Source organism: Passer domesticus, chromosome 1 (genome assembly GCF_036417665.1).
Source record: "Passer domesticus isolate bPasDom1 chromosome 1, bPasDom1.hap1, whole genome shotgun sequence".
In the NCBI taxonomy this organism is placed as follows: Eukaryota; Metazoa; Chordata; class Aves; order Passeriformes; family Passeridae; genus Passer; species Passer domesticus.
In genome coordinates, this window is record NC_087474.1 from 45334975 (window position 1) to 45357184 (window position 22210).

The following is a 22210-nucleotide window of genomic DNA, read 5'->3' on the forward strand; positions in this document are numbered from 1 at the left end:
CCAAGTTGATGGTAGGAAAGTAATATTGCTTTTATTGTGTTTTCTTGTTCATGTGGAACGTTGAATTTCATCTGTTTTCATCTTTTTCTTCACAGCAAGCCATTGACAGTGAGGTAAAAGCAGGGGTAGTGCCATCAGTCACAGTAAAGGTACTGTGCCTAACTCAAACAGTAGCATTTGAAAATGGTGGTAAATTGTAACAAACCTGGTACTTTCTGTGTATTTCACTTAGAACATGAAAATGAGTGAAGTTTGAAATACAATACGTAGTTATTTTTTTTTTCTCCTTAGTATGACACAGTGTCATTCTAGCAAGCCCTCTCCTACAGTCAGAAAGGGATTACAGTTTTAATTTTGATAGGCTTATCAGTAAACCATCACAGAAACATTATGTGGATAGAATGAAGTAGTTTTGGAAGTCATGAGGCTATTTTTTCCAATGACAATAAATGTTTGGTTACTCAAATGGGACGTTTATAATCTTCAGCTGCTTTCTTGGTTGTCAATAAACAAAAATAGACTTTCTTTTGTAAAAAGACTTTGATAGCTTTAGCAATTAAAAAATGTAGGAAAATATAATTTGAAAATTTCAGTTCTTCATGGGAGCTGGTGCCTGTAACTGATTATAAAGAAAGTGTGTTTCTGTGTGCACATGTATGTGTGTGCAAGTGTAGTTTTTCCTCAGTACTGCCTAAAAAGGATCATGATTTTTATTTTTGACTTTAGGATGATCTTGTAATGATATTAATGGATTTTAATTTTTGAGGACCTTGCAAGTTCTCTTTCTGTCTAGAGTGCAAAATTCAGAGGGTAACTTAACTGTTTGAACCAGATCCCCTCAGACTAGTGTGGTTTACTTGTTCTTGGTCCAACATCTTTCTCTGCATTTTTCAGTGCTAAAAATGTTACAGGATAAAACCACTATTCTGATAAAGTCAGTGATAAGTCTGCTCAAAGAAGTTCAAATGAATTATGTATTTATATATTTCATAAGCTTTTTTAATGAGAAGACATAGTTAATTCCCCATTCTCTTTTTTTGTTTATGTATCTTGTACCTTTTAGTGAAACAATAATAGTAAATGTAGGCGTTACCATGAATTCAATTTTTTTTAGAATCTTTTTTCTGCAATAACTGGTGTATTGTTAAACCTAAATCAATGTTGATGTTAATTAAGTTAGAGTTGTCAAAGTAGTTTCTTAACCCTTGAGTAATTTTATAAGTAATTATATTCTAAACTGATTTAACCTGGCTGTACTGAGCTCCTTGGTAGACCAGCAATGCAAAATAGGTAATATTAGAATTATGGTCTCTATCTATGCAGACCACACGCAGAGCTCAGTCACCACTATACTTTCATTTTAGATATGAGTTAGGGACACTGTTTTGATATCCAAAGGTTTTGCAGTGGAATAGCTGGGCACAATAGAAGCAAGGACCACTCTGTGTTTAGCTGAGCTTTCATGATCTGGAGTTGTTGTGCTGAGTATCCTATATATATCGATTTTCTAATTTTGCTTGAGGTAAAAAAAACCCAAATAAAACTTGAAGTTATTCAGAAGACTATGCATGACTGTTTGCAGTTAAAGGAAGTAATTTCTTTGGTTATCTTTGATTTTATTCTTCTTGTTTTTTTCACTATAATCACCTAACATATGTGAAGTTTTATATTTGTTTGCATTAGAAGGAATGCTCTTGATGCTTGCAGGGTATTAAGCTCTCAAATAATACTTTCACTTTAGTTTGTGTTGGTTTAAAATTACAAAGAACGTGAGAAATCCCCTCAGGTTTTTGTAATCTTGAAAGTTACTGTGTATCATTATTAGCTGTGAGTGAATAAGAATTGTAAAATGAAAATACTTGTTTTGAAGTTGAAATTTTAAGTCCTTAAGTGTTGTTGCTGAATTGTTCTTTGCATATTTTCGTATCTTTCTGTTGGTTATGGATTTTTTTTTCTGCTGTACAGAATAATTAGTTGCTACCTTTAAATACTTATGTATGTCCCTTGATCTAGATAACAATCCAGAGCAGAGTGACAGCACAGAAGCCAAGCCTGGCCGTGTGTGTGCAAGCTCCATTAGCGGTGACCTGTGACCAGTTTGTCTTCAATGATTTAGGTAAATGATGGCAGTACCATCAGCTGTTGTATTATTCTCTTACTTTTTCTGAGGTTTGAAAAGGTATAGCCCAGCCTCCAGTGAGTGCATTTTTGCAGATATATGGTGGTTAAAGCAATTACAATTTTGCCTTGCCTGCACTCCACAGCTTCTGAACGCTGCTTGGTGGAGGAAGATGAAGTGGGAAAGAGTGGAGCTGTTTCCTTGGTTGTGGTATGGTGTGTGACAGGTGAAGAGAGACAGGGTGGCAGTTTCATGATGGAGAGAAAAACCCCCCAGTTATTCTGTAGTACTTCTGCTGGGTTATTTTGTTTTGCTGACATTTCTGTCTATGTAGAGATGCCAGTCTTGGTCTACAAACAGGGGCAGCAAGTTTGTCAATTGAGGGACAGTCTACCATCTGTTCCCAATGTAGCATCAGCAGTTTGGGGACCCTAGCTTTTTCCAGCTCTGTTGGTAAGTCTGCAGGTGGGATTGCCTTTAAGACTACATGGAGCTGAAGGTCAGACAAGTGTGCCTGCTGCTTCACTTGGAACTGCAGACCATTTCTGCTCTGAAATGGGAAGTAATAGTCCCTGTTGAAACAGGTCTTTACTGACTGCTACTCTCGTTTGAAGGGGCAGTTCTTATATTTTCTTAACAAGTGATAGGAGCAAATGGCTTTGTAAAATACCATAATTACAGTGTAAATCTAATTTCTTTTTATATTTGCCATGTTCAGTGTGCTGAATTGTTTTATAGGTTATGCTTCAAGATACTTGGAGGCCCTAGTTTGCCTTTTACAAATTAAGGATTTAAAAAAAAGGCAGTACAGTGATTTGTACAGTGATTTGATAAAGGTGAACTAATAGGGAAACAATTGTAATTTAGTAGAATAATTCTCAAAGTGCTAGAAAATTTGCTGCTTTCATTTGAATGCTCCTATTATTTGATTTAATTTTGTGTCATTTTTAGAACCAGATTCATCTGAAACTGTGATCCTGTCTGTCTTTTTGAAGGAGAATTGTTCTCCACCAGAACTAGAAGGAACTTGTATGGTTTCATATAATATACCAACAGGTAAGCCACTGGAGAATTGAAAGTGATGTGCCTTTTTTTTTTTTTGAGGCCTTTTCCCCTATGTATTTCTTATAAATGTTATTTTGAAATATACTAAAGGCAGTGAAATGATGTTTATCTAGTCATCAGTTTTAGTTAATATTTTATGTTGCATCAATTTGTGTAATTGGTCTTACAGAGGTAAAATCAGAAGCTTATTGCTTGGGAAACAGCTGTGCCAGCTTTCTCACCCTTGTCCTATCAATTTGTTTCTGTTCTGCTCCACCTCTTGGAGTGAGGAGTTGATTACATCTTTATGACTATTCACCCTTCTGGTCTGCCAAGAAATGTACCAATAATGCTTCCCCCACAGAGAATGAGATCTGAATAAGCATTGCGAGTGATTATTCCTCACTTCCTTTTTAACAGATGAACATACTCATTCCAAATGAGTGGAAGTAGAAGAAGTAGAAGCTAACTCATTATTTTATGATGCTACAGTGTCCTAGTGATAGAATACGTAAATTCATTCTGCTGTCAATTACTGAAGATTTACTAGCTTTGTGTTCTACACACAGCCTTGTGAATGTGTCAGGCTACTGAGAACTTGTATTTAGCCAGGGCTTCCATGTTAAATGCTGCATAAACCAGTTTAAGTTGTCAGTTCTTCACTTCTTACTGCTTGGCTTTGCTCCTGCACCTCCTCCCCTGTTGTGGTCACACAGTCACCAGTTGTTTCTCAGCCAGATTTGCTGATTTGGTTCACTGTGCAAAGACAGAGCTGTGCCAGCACAAATGGAGTAGATGGGCATGAAAGAAGTGCATGTGTACTAAAGGCTTCTGTAGAGGGTAGTGGTCTTGAGTACCTTATCCTATATTGACACTTTTATGTAAATATTTTCTTTGTATCACTTCACACTTAAACATTGTGTTTACGATGGTAGTCTTGGCTGTGTGGTGACTGAAATGTTTATTTCTATAAAAATAATGAAATGGTGTTTGTAAAGAAAAGGAAGCCCTCCCTTTTAATTGGGAACCTGCATGAACAGCTTGTTCAACTTCAGTCCCTCTGTTCTTTGATTCTGACTGCATATTCCTTGTAAGATGCTGTGCATTCCTAACTGTCCAAATTACTGATGTGACCTTAGACAGGTTTTTGGAATGAGTGAATAGGTAGCACACTAGTGAGTGTCGTGGATCCTCTGATTTTGAAAGCTTGCTTTTTGTTTTGCTGGTCTTGTTTCTGTAATTTTGCTTCCTAAGACTGGAAAATAAATGTATTATTTCTTTCAGGTAATGCTAATAAAGCTTAAATTTGTATTTTAGATATTGAATTGGATTTTGCAACCCTTTTCATTAGGGAAGTAAGAAAATCTTGCATCTTGAATGTGTTTGATAGTTTGTATTCTATTTAAAAAAAGAACAAGCAGACATGACATCTAACAGAATTATAGAAACTGAAGAATAAATTTTAAAAACTTATCTTTGGTGGTTGAATTTTGAAGACTTCTAAATAAAGGAACATAACTAGGGTTAGGGCTAGGCTCTGCTAATTTTTTGATATTTATTTAAATTATTAATTTTAGATAATTCTGTGGAATTACATACAAATACTAGTGTTGCTTGGCAGTCAAATCCTTAAGTGTAATACACTAGTAAACAAACTTTTAAGTGTTTTTGTGACTTTCTTTTATCTAAGCAGAGACTGTTTCCTCTTCAGTTTTTTTAAGCTATCCATATCTGTGGCCAAATCACTCTTCAGTCTATCTCTGTGGGATTCAGACAGCTGAAGCTTGATGAGTCAGTTACTTGGATGGGGTTGCTCTATTGATGAATGTGATCTCATGTTTGGTTTTTGGCTAGTATTACGTCTTTATGTATTGTCTACTTAACAAATGTGGCTTAAGTTCTTAAACCCCTGTTATATTTCCTTTTTATTTTTTAAAATTTGAGTAATATCTTATGTTTTTTTCCCCCTCTTTTCCTGTTGCTACTCATATGGCAGAGCTCAATCCTGAAGGTGAGTGAATGCAAAAAATGCAAAGTTTTATGAGTGGCAGCGTATGCTGAATTAAACAGATTTGAAAGGGAGCTGTTATTTTGCCTATTGTTTCTATAAGTTCTTACTATTTTTGGTTTGATGCTATGAAGCTGTGGATATAGAGAACAGAGGTCATAAGGACATTTCTTGGTGAAACATATTGCACTTTCTCATTTGTAACACGGGAATTTTGCATAAGTATTAAGTTCATTGTAGATTGAGATTGGAAATTGGAAACAATTATACTTTCTTATATCTTTTTTTTCCCCAGGTTTAGCAGCTAGGCAGCTAAATTGTATCTTTGGTGCAATTGAAACAGCAATTAAGCATTTATGCTGTTTGGACTGAGTAGCTCTGAGAATGATGTCACAACATGTCTTCATTCCAATTCCTATTGGAAACATTGTATTCAAGGCTGCAAGGCCACTTTTTGTCTGAGAATACCAGCAGTACAAAAGTTAGCTGGGATTGTGGTAGATACAGTTCTTGGAAAAGGTACAATTAAGAGACAAAAAAAGACTGGAAAATTAGCTTATGTATATGCAGACTAAAAAGAGAGAAGGATGGTTTTGCAGTGTAGTTCTAGATGTGTTGAAAATATACAGTGCTTCTGGAAGATACTTTATGTACTTTAAAAATAAATATATTAAATACACATTCTTTCATGTTTTGGGAAGGTAAAAAGTTGATTGTCGTAGATTTAGAGATCAACTGAAAGGGAGTTTCCAGTTTTGCAGTTTTTCTAAACAAATATGTGTATATTTGAGTTTTATTTTTCAATACTTACAGTCTTTCAAGCTTACTATGTGCAGTAAAAAGAAGCAAGAAGGTAACTGTTATGGTTCCCCTCCTTTTCTGGTTTCTGGATATTTTAATGGACCTTGAAGTGTTGAACAGGAAATAGATGCTTGAAATACCTCAATAAGATATTGCTCTTGACAAGAATAACTGTTACCCTGTGGCATGTTTCTGCTACACAAAGTAATTAAAAAAATTAATCATCAATAAACTATATAAAAACAAGTGTATATAGTTTGAAAGAATACTATTCTAAAAATGAAGATTGGATTTTTGTTTTAAGAAATATCAAAGCAAGATGAAACCCTTATCCCAAAGAGAATATTGTAGAGCATGCTAAACTTTGTAGAATTATCTGTGACAAAATCTTTTTTGGGTTACTATGGGGTACACGGCACTACCTAAAATCAGGGTCATCAATACCAGAGCAAATATTAATTCTCTGAATATTTAGCATCCTAAATCGGGACATCTGAGTTTTAATACTTTTTATCATGCACATTAATGTTATGTTTCAAATATAACTAAATTAATTAGTGAGGAATTTGGAAATGAAATAGTATCTACAGGGCATGTGTCTGTTTTATTATGTAAGTGCATAGTATGTCTTTAAATACTAGTACCTCATGAGATAACATTAAACATCATCTGTTTTTTCAGATTAGAGGAGAATCTGATTTTTTATTTCCCTTTTCTTCATTATAGTACTAAAATTGTGTATCATGCCAAGTATCACAACTCTAAATGAAGTGAGATGTGTTGCTAGACAGAACATCAATGTGTTGAGGAAACTGTGATTCCCACACGTAGCTACTACTTTGTTTCTTTACTGCCATTTAAAATTCTGAAATACTCTGAAACATTTCCCAGAAAGTTTTCACTGTAGTGATAAATTTTGTTGCAGCATTTTGGTTTGTTTTCCTTATATGTAGTTGTTTTGTATTAATTTACTAGAAATCTCCCCAGTCTCTTCCAAAAGCTTGATGATATTTGATTTAGTTTTGATTGGACCGTTGTCTGAAATATTGAAAAGTTATGTTTATGATGAGACAGACTGACAGCAGGCTATGTAGAAAAAAGCTGGTCTGAAAAAAACAAGAAAAATATCTTGTTTTAAATATAAGTATATATCAAAATCCTTTTGCCTACTTTTGCTACTAATTTTTTCCTGTTGATAAGTCTCCTTATCTGAGTTCAATACTAAGATGTTTGTTTTTTGTTGTAATCAAGAAAAATTTTACTTTTCCCATCAGATGATGAAGATACAGTTGAATGAATCATTCTGACAGATCATGGGTTTATTTTCAAGCATTCCTTTAGGAATTTTCCCTGGAACCTGGAGATACTCTAATTTTGAAGACCTGTCTTCAGCTTGAATGAGTCTTCTGCTCAATTTTCTATGATTTTATATTTATAAGTTGCTGCAGAATAGTTACTTGGAGGCATTATCACCCAGCCAAAACAGCTTGTGAATTGACAAGCACAGGGAATAATCTGAACCATATGGTAGCATTTTTTCCCTGAGATGCGTCTTAGAAGTAATTTTTTCATTGGAAGAGATCTGAAGAACAGCAAAAAAACAAAATTACTAGCAAAATGGGTTTCTTAGATGGCTATTGAATGTTTGAGCTCAATTTTTATACTCTCTGTATATACCTCTGTGTAGCTATCAATTTCATGACTTTTCTGACAGTAGTTTACTTTATTGTCTCAAAAAATCTATTTTGTTGAACAAGGTTTTCCTGTAGGTGTTTAATCAAAAAGTTGTCCTTAAAAGTCCCACAATCATCTCAACAGAGCAAGTACTCCATATTTCATAGCAATGAGCACTTTTGCCTTTTGCATAGAATATACCAGGCAATCTCTGACATGCCAGCAATTTGAAACAATATTTATATCTGAGAAAATTTTTGACACATTCAAATGTGTTTTCTAACTGTTAGTGTTAAAACTTCCACTTTTCTCCTGCATGCACCATTCTGATGAAATTGCTTGTGATGGTAGATCCCAATATTCAGGGCAGTAGCCATCTGTTTTATTATGATGTAATCAGTTGAAATATAGAATTTATTTGGGTAATAGCCTCAATTGGATATATTATTTTTCTAAGCCACAGACCTCTGACAGATAATATGAAGGTTGCATAGATGTTATTTAAGAGTATATAAAAAAAGAGGAAATATTCTAATAAAAAGCATTTAGTTTGTGATATTCCTGATAAAAGTGTTGATGCTTCAATTCTGTGTTTGAAGCATTGGGAGTAATTGCAGCTGTTGTTTATGTTGAAGTAGTATTGTTAGTCTAGAGCATTAAATAAAACCAATCTTCACTGCATGTTAATTAGTATAAGTATAGTATATGCAGTAGTTTTGTTAATAACTCTTGCTTTCCCATCCATATAAAAATGTTCACTTGAGAAATTAAATGGAAGTATTCAAATTCAAAGATATTTTAGGTGGAAAATTTTAAGAAAAATGAGAATTTGATATAGTTTTGGTTTTAAGGCATTCCTTAATCACATTAAATATCTTGTTATGCCTCTTGGAGGACAATTGTATGAAGTATCCTGTATTCAGAATGTGGAAATGAAAAATATGTGTTCTTTCATTTTAGGAATACCAAGAGTTTCACAGTGTAACTTCAGTCTGCCTTTGAAGTTAGTTTGCTTTCCAGCTCAACCTTCAAAGGCAGCAAACCACAAGCTAACTATTGATACCAACAAACCTCCCATCAGTTTTGTCACCATTTTTCCAGGTAGGCTTTAAATATACAATGAGTTGGAAGCTCCCAACAGGAATTATTTGTCCATGTGAAGTAATTAAGCAATTTTCTGTTAGTATATTGAAAAATATATTTTGGAAGAAATGATGGCATAATATTTCAACAATAATACACCTGGGGTAGTATACCCATTTCTGGTAAAACTGCAGATTTCTTTACATGGTATATATATAATTTTTATGTATGCAGACAATAATTTTACATGAAATCGTTTAAGCAGTGTTGTAATGGTGAAATCATGGGCATTCATTTAAAAAAAGGTGAGCAGGGCAAAGCAGAAGTGGTAAATGTTGTATGTAAGGGGTCCATTTGCTTTGGAGGATGACTTGTGGAGTATTTGATATATAAATCTGAAGCTGATTATATTAAATAATTTCAGTCACCTTCTTGAAGAAAAAATACTTAAATATATTATTATTTTCTGATGTTCAAACCCAAACTATGTTCTCTATTCAGCGTTATATTAAAGTAGCATGAAGGAGAAGTTAATTTCTTCTTAAGACTGGAAGAAGAATGAAATTGAGTACTATAAAGTGTAATGTTAAGAAAATAAGTTTTACTGTAATTATGCACTTGCAATTCGAAAAGAGAGGAGGTGGAAGTTACCACAGGAGTACTCTGTGGTACAATATGTTGTAATTATAAGTAAACAAATAAAAATTGAGAATGTATTACACAAAATGTTTCCATGCAGGAAACCAATATCATGTTACTGTGCACTGGCAAGCTGAGTGCTAGTTACTGATATTAAATACAATATAATGTATAAAACTCAAAAGTGTGGAAAAATATTATCTAGAGATTTCAAGAGAATTAAAAGAAAGCGACTAATTTAATAATACACAAGCAAAAAAAAAGGTAATACAGACTTCAGTAAATTTTGTGGCTATATCATGGGTCTAGATTATCATATTAGCACAAGAAGAAATTAATAAACAGGGCTTATGAAGTAATTGTGAGTAACTTCAGTCCGGCAGTGATTAAATTTTAGAAATTCAGATGACTAAGGTTCTGGAACAATTTGCTGTGAGCTGTATGGCCCAACAACTTTACTATTGTATTTTTAAGAATTAGTTGCATCTCTTTAAAAGTTTATATAATATATTTGTCTGAGAACAGTGATGTAGGCTTTGTTTGTATTGTTTGTATGTTGGTTGTTGTTGTTTCTTTTTTTTTTTTTTTGTAGCATGATTCTCTCAATTTTAAGGGTAAATATAGCTTTTCTCTCAAGTGGATATGCAACAATTTTTTGTAAGAGTCTTTGTTTTGAGGTTTTAATAATGGGCTTCCATTATAGCTAAGCAGTAATGCTTTCAGAATAGTACATTGTATTTTACTTTTAGCCTAAGGATTCATTATTGAGAATACAAAACAAATCACAGGACCAAGAAGGTATTAAAATGTTCTGATTTCTGTTCATTCCATTTACAGTGATTAAATAAAGAGTATGCTGTTTATTATGTTTATATTTATTATTATGATGTAATTTGTAAACAACCTTTGAATTGGTGAATGCAATAAGAGTTGTATCTCTTCTCCCTGTTTTGCCTTATTTTCAGGAGAAGTAGTGAGAGTTGTGGTGACAAAGAATAGTTTTAAAAAGATGGTATTCTAAAATGAAACCTTTTAAACTAGTATAATCCACTACATGGAATGAAAAGAAAGGTGGGCATGGATGGACTTTGCAGAGTAGCTAGTTTTAGCAAGCTGGATGTTTGTTTTGCTCTGTGTGGAAAGCTAAAAAGAGAGTGGGCTTAATTTAAGCATTTTAATGATAATTTCTGCAAAAGTTTTACATAAATATCTGAAATAAAGGTGACCTTGCATCTGGTGAAAGTGGTAGTCTTTGGGCTGTACACTAATTGCAATTCTTTTAGAATGTACAGACTGAACTCTAGGAAACCAACATTTTGTTTTCAGGCTGGGGGAGGGAAACAGTGTGTGGCTCACATTCCACAAGTGAATGAAGGAAGGGTTTAGCAAACTGCTGATATTTGTTACTTTTGAACCCTCAGAAGGGAAACGATCACATTCAATTGCTTGGGCAAAGATTGATATAGTCCTGGCTATGGACTGAGGTTTGCTGAGTGCCAGTGTCAAATTACAGAAAATGGTATTTGACTTTCTTTTTCAGACTTTGTTGATCCGTCTGAGGGTGACCAAGCAAATGCTCTGGGATTTCAGTTTTTAACTGGTTCAAAAACCACTCTTCTTGCTTCAAAAACATCCCGTAAGTTCCATCAGTATTAGGGTAAAAGAAGCCTGATCATCAGTTAGAATATGTACAAAATGAGAATGTGGATCATGCAAAGAAGGATTTGGAATTAAAACAGGAGTTTCAAAGTGTTAATTGATGGTTTCTTACCTCCTTTCAAGAATAAAATTGTATAACAAAACAAAAAATCATACTCAAAAATATAGTACACTACAGTGGTAGTTGTCTGAAGAAATTTGATTTCTTAAAGCTTTTAGCAATGTTTTTATTCATAAACGAATACTGTCATTATAATAATGGAAAAACCCCTCATCTTAAAGGAATTTCAACATCTGTGTTTGGAATTAGTCACCTACTAAAATTTTTGAAAGGGATTAAAAAGCAAGTTTCTAACTTCCCTTTGACTTTGAGTCATCATTGACTTAAATTGGCATCAGACCCTACTTGCTTCTCTGCATCTGAGTAAATGCCCATCTTTTCTCTTTAGGTGCCTGTATATCTTTGTAAGTAAGAGATTATGATTCAAGATCTTTCTTATTATGTTTAAAGAGTGTATGAACATGCATGTAGATAAGCTGTTAGCTGATCCAGTATCTCTTGTATAGGGCAGTTAGTGATTTAAATAGTCTTGTTCCAGCCACCTAAATTTGTGCTCTTTGAAAGAGATAGGTTCTCTTAATTTTCAAGAGTTTATGATCTTGCTGTGTACAACTGCTCAACTTGCTAAACTCTTTCTTGGCATGTGCCTTGGAACCACATAAGTTTGATTGTGTTTAGCATTTTCAATGCCAGCAGAGCACAAAGTCTTCATTTAATACAGCAGACTACAAATTGAAAAGCTAGAAAAGCAACTGTGCACTGCAGAGGGTTCAGTTGGAACACTGTGTGAATACTTTGTAGAAACTGATTTGAGTAAAAAAAATCACAATTTGGTTTGTCGATGTGAAATTTTTTTCAACACCGAGATAATATTCCTTACTGTTTTCAGAAATCCATATTTGTGATGGGCTGTATAAATATTGATGGGGTCAGCTGTGAGCTATGAGATAGTATTTAATACCTTTTCTAATGTAATCATATGTGTTAAAAACAGAAACCATCTGGAGAGTAATTTTCATTGTACCAAGAATTGTTTTACATTTCTAAGGATCAAATATATCTATACTGTTTTTTGTATGAATTATTTACATGCTGTTTTATTGTTACTTTGTTTTTAATATTTCTTTAAATAGGACATCTTAAACACGTTCAATTAAACTGGAAGTGCAGTGATAGTTTTTAAAAACTAAAGAATTGAAAGGATTTACACATAACTTTCCTGGATTGAAGTTTAATTCTTTGATTTGGACTTTTTCTTGCATAGTTGTTAAATCTGATTGCTGTAAGGACAAATTTGTTTCTGTGTAATGAATATATTTTAGTTTCTACTGAAGGCCATAACTTTTAATCTCACACACCCCTACCCCCAGTGTTCAATCTTTTCCTCTCACGTTTGTTTATTCACCAGCTAGGAATGACACTTGCAGTTGTAGAATAAACTTTCCCACACTGCTTTACTAGTGAAGTTCACTTTACAAAGGAGCTTCACAATATCTGTTTCTCTTAGTGTGGCTACTCATTTACTCTGTATGGGAATCTTAACTTTGGAAAACAAATGAGTAGTATGATGTCACTTTCTGTGTGAGCAGCCTGCTTCCAGCATCCACTTCATGCATTGAACTGAGCTGGTTAGAGAAGGTCTTGGAGGGGAATTTGCTAATTTGAAATGTAACTAACTAAAACTTATTTAAAGATAAATATTTGTAAAAACTCTGATAGTCAAGCATAATTCAGAATATTTTTATAAACAGAGACTATTGATTATACAAAAGCATTGTTTGCTAGAATATCATGATACTGAAATGATTGTGCTTGACTGAGCAGATCTTCTGTGAAACTAATGAATGTAGATGAAATTATGTATTATTTGATAGGTACTTTGCTATGTAACACTGAGTTTATACTTTGTAAAAGTGCTTATGTGGCATTTTAACTGAGAAAATGTTCTTCAAAAAGAAACCTCTATGTGTAGATAAATTTTTACTAGAAGTAATGGTGTTTCAGAAAAGTAAAAGAAGTTTTAAAGGTCAAATCTTATTTCTGGTTTTCCATGAAAGGAGTTTGTCATGGACAATGGAAGAAGACCTCTTTTTCCAATATTCCTTATCAAATGGACCTTAAGTTCTGAATGGGAAGAGCTGCATGTAGTAATGAACCTGAATACATCAGGTTCAGTTGGGTTTCATTGTTGAAGCTGCAAACAGGAGCAACATCTGTTTTCATGTTAGTTTTTAATTCTATTAGCTAATGCATTTTAACCAGTGTAGCAATTCAAGATATTACTTCAACTTGTCAAGACTGCTGCAAAGAAGCCCAGCCTGAAGTACATCTTGACAGAAAATATATATTAAAAAGTAGGTTGCACCAGCTAGATTAAGACTTTAAGGCATTTTTTTTTGGGTTGAAATTTTTAAAATTGTCTTTTAATCAAAGTGTAAGAAAGGCTTGACTGCTAACTGTGGCTGGGGTGTTTTTCTTTTGATGTGGGTTTCCTAGCTGAGAAGTGAACTGAATGTTCTAAAGTTCCTACTGGCAGAACAGCTATTCCGAATACACGTTGTACTATTTGGACAGCCTGTTGTAGTGTGAAAGGACTTTTTAAGCTATTTAATTTATTGATGCCTGTCAGTTTCCTGCTTTTCTGATATAAAAATTTCTGAAAATCTGTTGTAATTTTCTGTAATGAAGCTTATTTTAACAAAAAGACTAATGCAATTGGTTAACCATCATAAAAGCATGGGATGAACAGAAGCACAGTTATTTCTTTTTTCTTTTTCACTGTATTTCTCTTTAAAGCATGAATTTAGTTTAACAAAAGAGTCTCAGTTTTGTAATGTTTCCAAATCTAATTTGTCTTTTTTGAGACTTGGAACATCACAAAAAAGCAAATGACTGCAATGATCTCTACTCAGGCCATGGTAAAATTAGATTGTGTTTGTATTGACCAACAAACAGTGTATGGAAACTAAATGTGCAATTTGGAGGAAATTAGTTTTGTCCATTTTAAACCATTAATGTATTAGATATGTCAATTATAAATGGAATGACTGTTGATTTGGCCTGAAAACATCTGAGCTAATTTCCGTCAAGGAAAAATCACTTAAGGCAAAGTATGATGATGCATCCAAGTAAGTCCAGCCATTACATTGTGAGTGTTTAAAAAATGGATATTAGGTCGAATGCTATCTTTAGCAGATGGTGTTCTTTTCTTTAACAAGCATGTTTTTAAATAAAACTTGCTTCTTTCCTGTTACACTGTAAACAGAATTTGTCATTCGGTATTCAGTGAAATACATATCCCGGGAATGATGCCAGTGGTAATGTCAAACAATCTTGAATTAGTAATGTTGAGAAAATTTAAAATAAGTACATTCAAGTTTAAAAGAATTGATTTACTGTGGACCTTTTTAACAAGGGCAAAAAAAAAAGGAATGATTTTGTGTCAAGTTCTCATAGCTACATTTCTATCTATCCTTTTTTGTTAGTTATTGGCAGATGTGTAATGAAAAGATGTAAGGAACTAATGTTTGAAAATGCTTTATCTGAAAAAAAAATAAAATTAAAAGGCTGTTATGATTTTCCACAATGTTTTTCTCAACAATTATTTGTTAGTATCAGTTAGTTCTGTTAATTAAAGTAATAGTAATTTTGATTTCATAGAAGCTGGAGAGAGGATTATACAAACATGAACTAGAAATAAAGTCTCATTCCACTAGCCTGGTACTTTGCAATTCACTAAAATCTGATGAGTTAAATGAATTTGCTGGGACAGATAACACTAGCTATCAGGATTTATTTTTTCACTTCAGTTTGTATTAGCACACTTCATTTCTACATTGAGCCATTTTTACCAAGTTATAGTATGTAGTTGGATAAGAATCACTTTTTATTAATATTAGTTGTATTTAAAGTGAAGCATAGCACAGTCAGTAAGTTCCAAGTATTTCTTTAACACTAGTGAATGTACATGTCTGAAGAAAATCTCATTTAGATTTGGATACAGTTGACTAGTTCTATTTGAGTGTTAGCTAAACTGTTGTATAGCGAATTTATGTGTCAGAAAACTGTGTTTATTAGTCTTGTATTTCTTCTTGCACTCAAAGAACGATACAGGATTCAGAGTGATCAGTTGGAAGACCTTTGGCTGGTAACAAAAGAGCTCATACGCCGACTAGAAGAGCATTTCAAGAAGAAAAGCTGCAAGGATTTTGCATGTTCCTTTTCTGGTTCAATTCCCCTGCAAGAATATTTTGAACTGATTGATCGACATTTTGAGGTATGTTACATAAAATGTGACTTGCTAATGGTCTGCTAGTTTGAAATTGGATTTTAGTGCAATGATTAATCAGATTGTAACTACAGTATCACAGGCATTTGACTTTCAGAAAATACAAAGCTCTATCTAAGGGAAAGTCCCTTCAGATTTTAAAAAAACTGCTCTCGTAGAAGTATCATTGGAGGCTCAAGGAAGTTTGCCAGACCAGAAATAAAAGAAATGTAATTGCTTTTTCCTGTTTGGCCATGCAGGTGACAATGAAAAATCTCCAGTAGTTCAACTAGCTTGTAGAAATAGCTAATAAAATACATGCATTCTTTCCCCCATACCTTTCCAATAAAAAGAGAGAATTGCTATTTGAAAGTTTCTGTTAAACTCATAGATTTGAGCAAAAGCAACATATGTATGCAAGAATGAGAAATACTATTGGATGTTTCTTCATGCTGCCACATTTTCTGTATGGTGGAGCTGTCATTACCCAGAAAGATGGAAGGTGTCATTGGGATTTTCTGGGATGTTTTGAGTAGTCAGCTGAGATCTGGTCTATATTTAAAGCTCTTGAGTAGTTATTCTATTGTCTTTCAACTGATTTAAGAGTAAAAAATGTTGATTTTTTTTTAAGTGACTTTTTTCAATAGAAATACTTTAAACCTAGCCTTCTTTAGATTGTATAGCAAGCTTAAATACATTGAAATTCAAAATACAGGTGTGATTTCTGGGATGATAATTTAGACTCTAATTATATTGCATCTGGCTCTTGAAGTTTCTGAATTTATAATGTAATTATCTGGTCTAAAAAAATGTCAAATGATCTATTTAAGGCATTCCTATGCTTCCATCCCTGTTAGTTTCAACATACTGGTTTTTTGGCAAGCTTAGGAGAAAATTACCTGAGTTATCCCTTACCTGAGATGTCTCTTTTTTCCTACTACTTCTATTAAAACTTTTTAGTGTTGCTTTTTCCCTTAGCACCTCTGAACTGTTTTTCATAATAATGTACTGACAGAATGACATTTGCTTATTTTTAACTATAATCTGGTATGTAAATTTAAGAAACTTTCCTTTTCTCTTCATTTTGGGGTATTTTTGGCTGCATTTGGAAAACTGCGTGTCTTGATGTTTCTTCTGCTAGCTATAACATCAGCTGTACATAGGTATCACAGCTTTTTGAAAGACTCATCTTTGGTAATTTTTATTTTTGAGGTGTGTACTGGAAAGTGTACATTAAGTGCCCAGATAATAAAAATTCTTATTTTATCTTTTAATAATTTTATCTTTTAAATGTTCTTTTGTGAACACTTCAAGGATTTTTGTGGCTGTTTGCTAATCAGTATAGATAAAGGGAAAAAGGATTTAAATTCAGAAAAAGACAATCATTCAATCAGTACAGAATTCAGTACTTCTATTCATAGTGAGGGAATAACTATTTGCTTTCTACTGCAATGAATATCAAATCCAGTACACTGTGCATGTGTCATAAATAGCACACCAAACCAAGAAGAAGTCTTTGTGTCTTGGTGCTGAAACTTCATTCTTGTTAATAGGCTTCTAGATGAGATATTTATGTATTTTCACAGGTTATTGTGGTTGTTGACTATTAGTTTTGATTTCAGTGGCAAATGATAATTCTTGAAAGTGTTAAGCTTCACAAGGTGTATAAAGTATGAACCTGGCATAAATGGTATTAATATTTGAGTATTTGAGTATTACACTCTGTCTCAAAAATTTTCCTGTCCTTCCTTCCACATTTGGAATGTGCATGCATGAATGTATATGACCCTTAACCTGAGTTCTTGAAACCCCTTAAATTGCAGCTACGTTTGAATGCTGAGAAGTATCAGGAGCTGTTATCTGAAAGGGCTGTACAGTTTCGAGCTATTGAGCGGCGACTCCTGACACGATTCAAAGACAAAACTCCAGCTCCTCTTCAACATCTGGACACCTTGCTAGAAGGAACATTCAGAGAGGTCAGTACAGTTTGATTATGAGCCTAACCTTTCTTTATCTTGTTGGTAAAACCCAGCTTAAAGCATATAAGCTATGCTTTCCTGGTTACATTTACCATCCAAGAGACCAGGAAGCAGTAATTTGTTTAACCTAATAGTCCCTGTAACTTTCCAGATGATTTGCAATAGTTTTATTTAATCTGTGACCACAGAATCTTTACTCCTGGGTCATACCAGCTTGACAGCACATCATTCTTTCCTAACTGATGTTGATAGTGTAAATATTTTATAGTTCATGTGAAAATATTTTATAGTTCATAGCTTGTGTAAATATTTTATGGTACACTGTAAACTGGTGGAATGGTTTGGCTGGGGTAACATTCACAACAAAATTGTCTGAGACTGACCATGTTCTTCCTATGGGGATTTATGTTCTAATCATTTCAGAATGTGATATCTGCAGAAGAACAGTGTTTTTAAAAAAGAAATGCTTCCCAAACCACCCCCATTCTGAACAAAGAATAAACCAATTTTTCTTCCTGCCTCAGCTCTGTGTTGCTTTAGAATAACTTTTAATGATGTGTCCCTTTTCTTAAGAAGTTATTTTACATGTTTTGTGCTTTTCTGTTGGAGGATCTGATTTTACTTTCTGACATTCCTTGTTTGAGAAGCTGAGTCACAATTAGAGTCCTTACTGGAAAAAAGACTTACCTTTGCAGTGTTGTATATCACAACAGCTAAAATCCAAAGGTGTTAAAGAAAAGGTATTTCCCCCTACTATTCATCTAAGAAAACATTTCTTTAAATTGGACAAAACTGCCTTTCCATGTATGCTTATATGTAAGTCAGATTTGCTTTATTCCAGTCTGTACTGAGTTCACAGTAATTTTCCAGTCTTTAATGAGTTCACATGAAATGACTTAAGTTTGAAAGTGGGGATTTTCTGGTTGCTTTAATAAATACTAGGTATTGTGCTAGATGGGTTATTCTTTAACACTTTGAAATGGCATGACTAAATAAGCCTGAAAGATTAACATAAGTGAGTTTTTTGAGTCTGCTTTTGCTGTGTAGAACTTTTTACCTTTAAACTTAAGGGCAACTGGAATGTGCTTGACACTTTTCTTGTGTAGTTGACTTGAAAGCTGAATTCTGAGAATATGGCATAAGTCAGGTTGTTGAAATAGATGCATATTTGCCAAAGCTTAGTTTATAAACTCTTTAAAACCAACATTAGATGGGTGCTGTTCTTAACATTACTGTTGTAGGCTTTTTGAATTCGAGTTAGTGTAGTTGAAAGAAGAATGAGGAAAAAGATTTCTTTTCAAAGAACAAATGTTTACAGTTTCTCATAATTGTTTAAACTTGGTAGATTTCTTGCTAGATTTCCTTTGTAATTTCTTTTCTTTGTGGGAATCCCCTTCCAAAAAAGAAATGTCGTTATTGTTACTGTAAACAAAGTGTAGTAAAAATGGTGATTGCCATAGAGACCCCACTGCTGCATGTGTTATTTTGAAAGTGAGAGCTGTGGTGGGATTTAATATTGACTCTTCTCTGGGGGTGAAATGAAATTGCTCAATGTTGCATTTTCTGTATTAGAAAAGACCTTGGGTTTTTTTTTTTTTTTTTTTAAATTTTTATTTATTTTTTATTTTTATTCGGTATCATATTCTGTCTTTATTTGAACAAGTATGTCTAATGCAAATAGTTGAGGTATTCAAAATATGATAAATATGTTTTCTGAAAAGGAATAATGAGGCTGTTTAAATATGAACAGTATGAAGTCTCACTCTAAAAATTCTTTTAGGCATGTAGTTTTTAGACATTGAAATAAATATGCCTTTTATTTTCTTATAATCGTCTGAGAATCTCATATTGTCTCTTATGTTAAATATTTTTTATAATGAGAAAAGAAAAAATTGCCTTGTTTTATTCCCTAATTTTTCTCTAAAGTAATTGTTATGTGCAAAGCAAAGCAAGGTTTTTTACTTCTCACATTGTGTTTTGTGCTCAGAAGGGAAATGTCTGTATTTTGGTTTTATAGAGTATTTCAAACCTTTTCATCTAGAGCAGAAAGGGGCTTACAGTTAGTGAGTGTGTGATTTTATTAGTCTTTTTAACACAGAATTGGCAGGACTTGGGCACTATATGAATTACATTCTTAGTAGAATAATTATTATAGTGTGAGATTTTTTAAAAATAGAAACTTTAGTATTATAACCTCTACAAATCCACTGAGATAAAAAGATGCCTTGTATTGCTGCCTGTATTTCCTTGCAGATGTATAACCTTTTTATAAACAACTTTTTAAATACAAATCAAATAATGAATATTCAACTCATGTAGTTTCATTGCCTAGGTGTGATAAATACCTACTTTAAACGTGTTCTGTATGGTTTCTTTGCCCACCTGAAAATTATTATGAATTTTTGAACTGATCCAAATTTTACAACTTAAGTAGATTGTAAATGTTAATTTTCAGATTTTTAGCTTCAAGTAACAATTGTTTTTCCGTGATAGGTAGCTAAATGTACAATGCCAAAGATATAGATTTTAAACTGGAAAAAATTAATCAATCTGCATTTCATTCCCTGATAAAAAGCATTTCTGTTTATGAAGTAATTTTTTGCATTAATCCTTGTACATTGCCAACAAGGCAGACCATATTTAGTGCCCCAATAAAATTGCTGATTGGTCTATTAAAGGAAAGTTTAGCTTTACTTTCCATCTTGACAGTAATGAAATGTGTAAGCAGGCATCAGTGTGTGCAATGACAAAAAGCTTGTTTTTAGTTTTACAGTCTTGTTTACATTTTCTTCTAGAATTTCACCTTCTGAAGTAATATTTTAGATCTAAATAGATTCAAGTGAGTGTTACCAACAGTTAACAAATAGTGACATCAGGTGTTCCGTTCTGGAAGGAAAAGGAAAGCTATTATGTACATAGTAGTCTCATACATTTGAAATAGGAAATGTTATTCCCATGATGCTTAAGGAGGATTTGTAGGAAGGTGCTATTCTAATCTATCAATTAGAAATAGATGCTATTTATATGGCCATTAAATTCTTGGTCTGCTAAAAAAATTTAGCAGTACACTTGGACATGCTGCTAACATGTCTGAGAAAGGATTTTAATAAGATACATTTAAAAGCCATTGAATGGTAGTTGAGATTCCAGATATGTTTTGTAGTTTAATGGACTTCAAATATGAAATGAGATTGCAGCAAATTTTATGGTAGCTGTTGTAAACACCACGTACTTTGTATAATGCTCCCCTACCAGAGACATGTTATTGCTTGAAAGTGCAGTTTAATAATCTTTTATGTCTACAATATGTTTTCTGTCATAATAGAAAAAATATTCATAGTTTGGCAGTAGCTGCAGGTTCTTACCCTGAAATCATAATTTTCATGCATTGACTCCTGGCAAACATTACTTGGGTTTCCAGGTACAAGCTGGAATTAATAAATGTCATAAAAATGAGATGCTTCAATTTCTTATTTCAACGCACATGGATTTTATCCTGCTGAATATAAGCAATATTTATCTGTAAGCTGTGTTTAACCCTGTCTGGAAGCCTACCACAGTTACATTCTTTCAGGGAAGGAGGAGGATGAATTTTAAATATGGGGTGGGGTTCTCCCAGGGCACTGACTGTTCTTTAGCCACTTTTAAATACTTAAAACATAAATCTGAGACAAGACTGAGCAGTTCCAGTTTACAAAAAAGAATGTAATTATAAAGCAATCACTTCTACCTTGCATTGCTTCTGTTAGTATTAAAAAAAAAAGTCAGAAAAAACAAGGCAAATCATGATTTTCCATGATTTTTCCCTACTATACATATATTGTATAGTTCCCTTCCTATTCTTTGATGGCACTATTGTGCAGTACTTCAAGTTTCCCCATGTTCTGAGGTCTCTTCATCCCCACCCTGGAAAACCACTGACTTTCTTGTGCTTTAATGATGAGATCTTATCCTTTACCCTTGGCCCCAGTCTTCCTCTGGCAGTTGCTTATTTGTGCACTGTCAAGCCAGCACATGAATTAGTGCTGACTGGCAGCAGTCATCTACCCAGACAAGAGGGAGGATGCCCTCTGTCTCAGTAGAAACAATTGAATAGTGTTTCTCCCCTCCCATTCTGCTAATTAAAATAAAATTTAAAAATCACATATAGAGGAACTGAATGATTTCTGGTTCTTCATGTTCAAGTTTTGTGTGGTCATTGGAAATGACACTTTCTAGGAATGGACTGACAGAACAAATCTGACATAAATGGCCAGCACAGTTCCATAGCCTTAGACATCTAGACTTCAGAACTGTGTATTTTCAAAACTGGGTCGTTTCTTAAGATCAGTGATGCATTTTAGCTTTTCCTTCAGGTACTTTATAAATTTGAGACCATCTTCCATTACTGAAAGGATTTAACACATTTTTCTAACCAGAAGTAATAGATGTTGAAAATGTGCTTCTTTTATTTTCTCCTAATTCAGCTATTCCTCTGTATTAATCTTATTTATTTTAGTATTGAATAACCTGTCTCTCATAAGTAGTTGGCTATAAGTAGTAATGAGGTGGTTTTCAATGTGATTTCCTGATCCTCCTCAGTAAACAATTAGAATTTGTCCAGATTATTCTGCCGTATTTAGTATACAGTTTGTATTTATCTTGTCTTGCATCTTGTGAGTTCTGTACATGAATTACATCTTGAAGAGATAAATGCACATGGGAATTTTTCACCTAAAAACTCTTCTTGAAACAATTTCAAGAAGTGCTCATAGGTTTTTCTTTTAAGGTAGTATGAAATAACACAATTCCTACAGATTTGTTTTCCAGTGTGACTTCCCTCATCTGCTCTCCTTTCTGGAAAGTAAGTGTAGCTTTTTGTCATCAGTCTGTTAAA

General features: G+C 33.4%; 1 protein-coding gene across 9 annotated transcripts in view; it reads left to right on the forward strand.

Annotated features, from left to right (window-relative positions):
• Window positions 1-22210, forward strand: part of BBS9 (Bardet-Biedl syndrome 9) — a 286276-nt gene that overhangs the window by 59318 nt on the left and 204748 nt on the right. For 8 of the 9 annotated variants that reach the window (XM_064417632.1, XM_064417658.1, XM_064417621.1 and 5 more), the window contains 8 exons: window positions 96-149; window positions 2014-2116; window positions 3071-3175; window positions 5160-5174; window positions 8607-8747; window positions 10909-11004; window positions 15192-15364; window positions 17179-17331. In XM_064417632.1, the coding sequence (XP_064273702.1) occupies window positions 96-149; window positions 2014-2116; window positions 3071-3175; window positions 5160-5174; window positions 8607-8747; window positions 10909-11004; window positions 15192-15364; window positions 17179-17331 (840 nt within the window). The remainder of the gene's footprint in view (window positions 1-95; window positions 150-2013; window positions 2117-3070; window positions 3176-5159; window positions 5175-8606; window positions 8748-10908; window positions 11005-15191; window positions 15365-17178; window positions 17332-22210) is intronic. The other variant, XM_064417641.1, reaches the window with a different exon arrangement.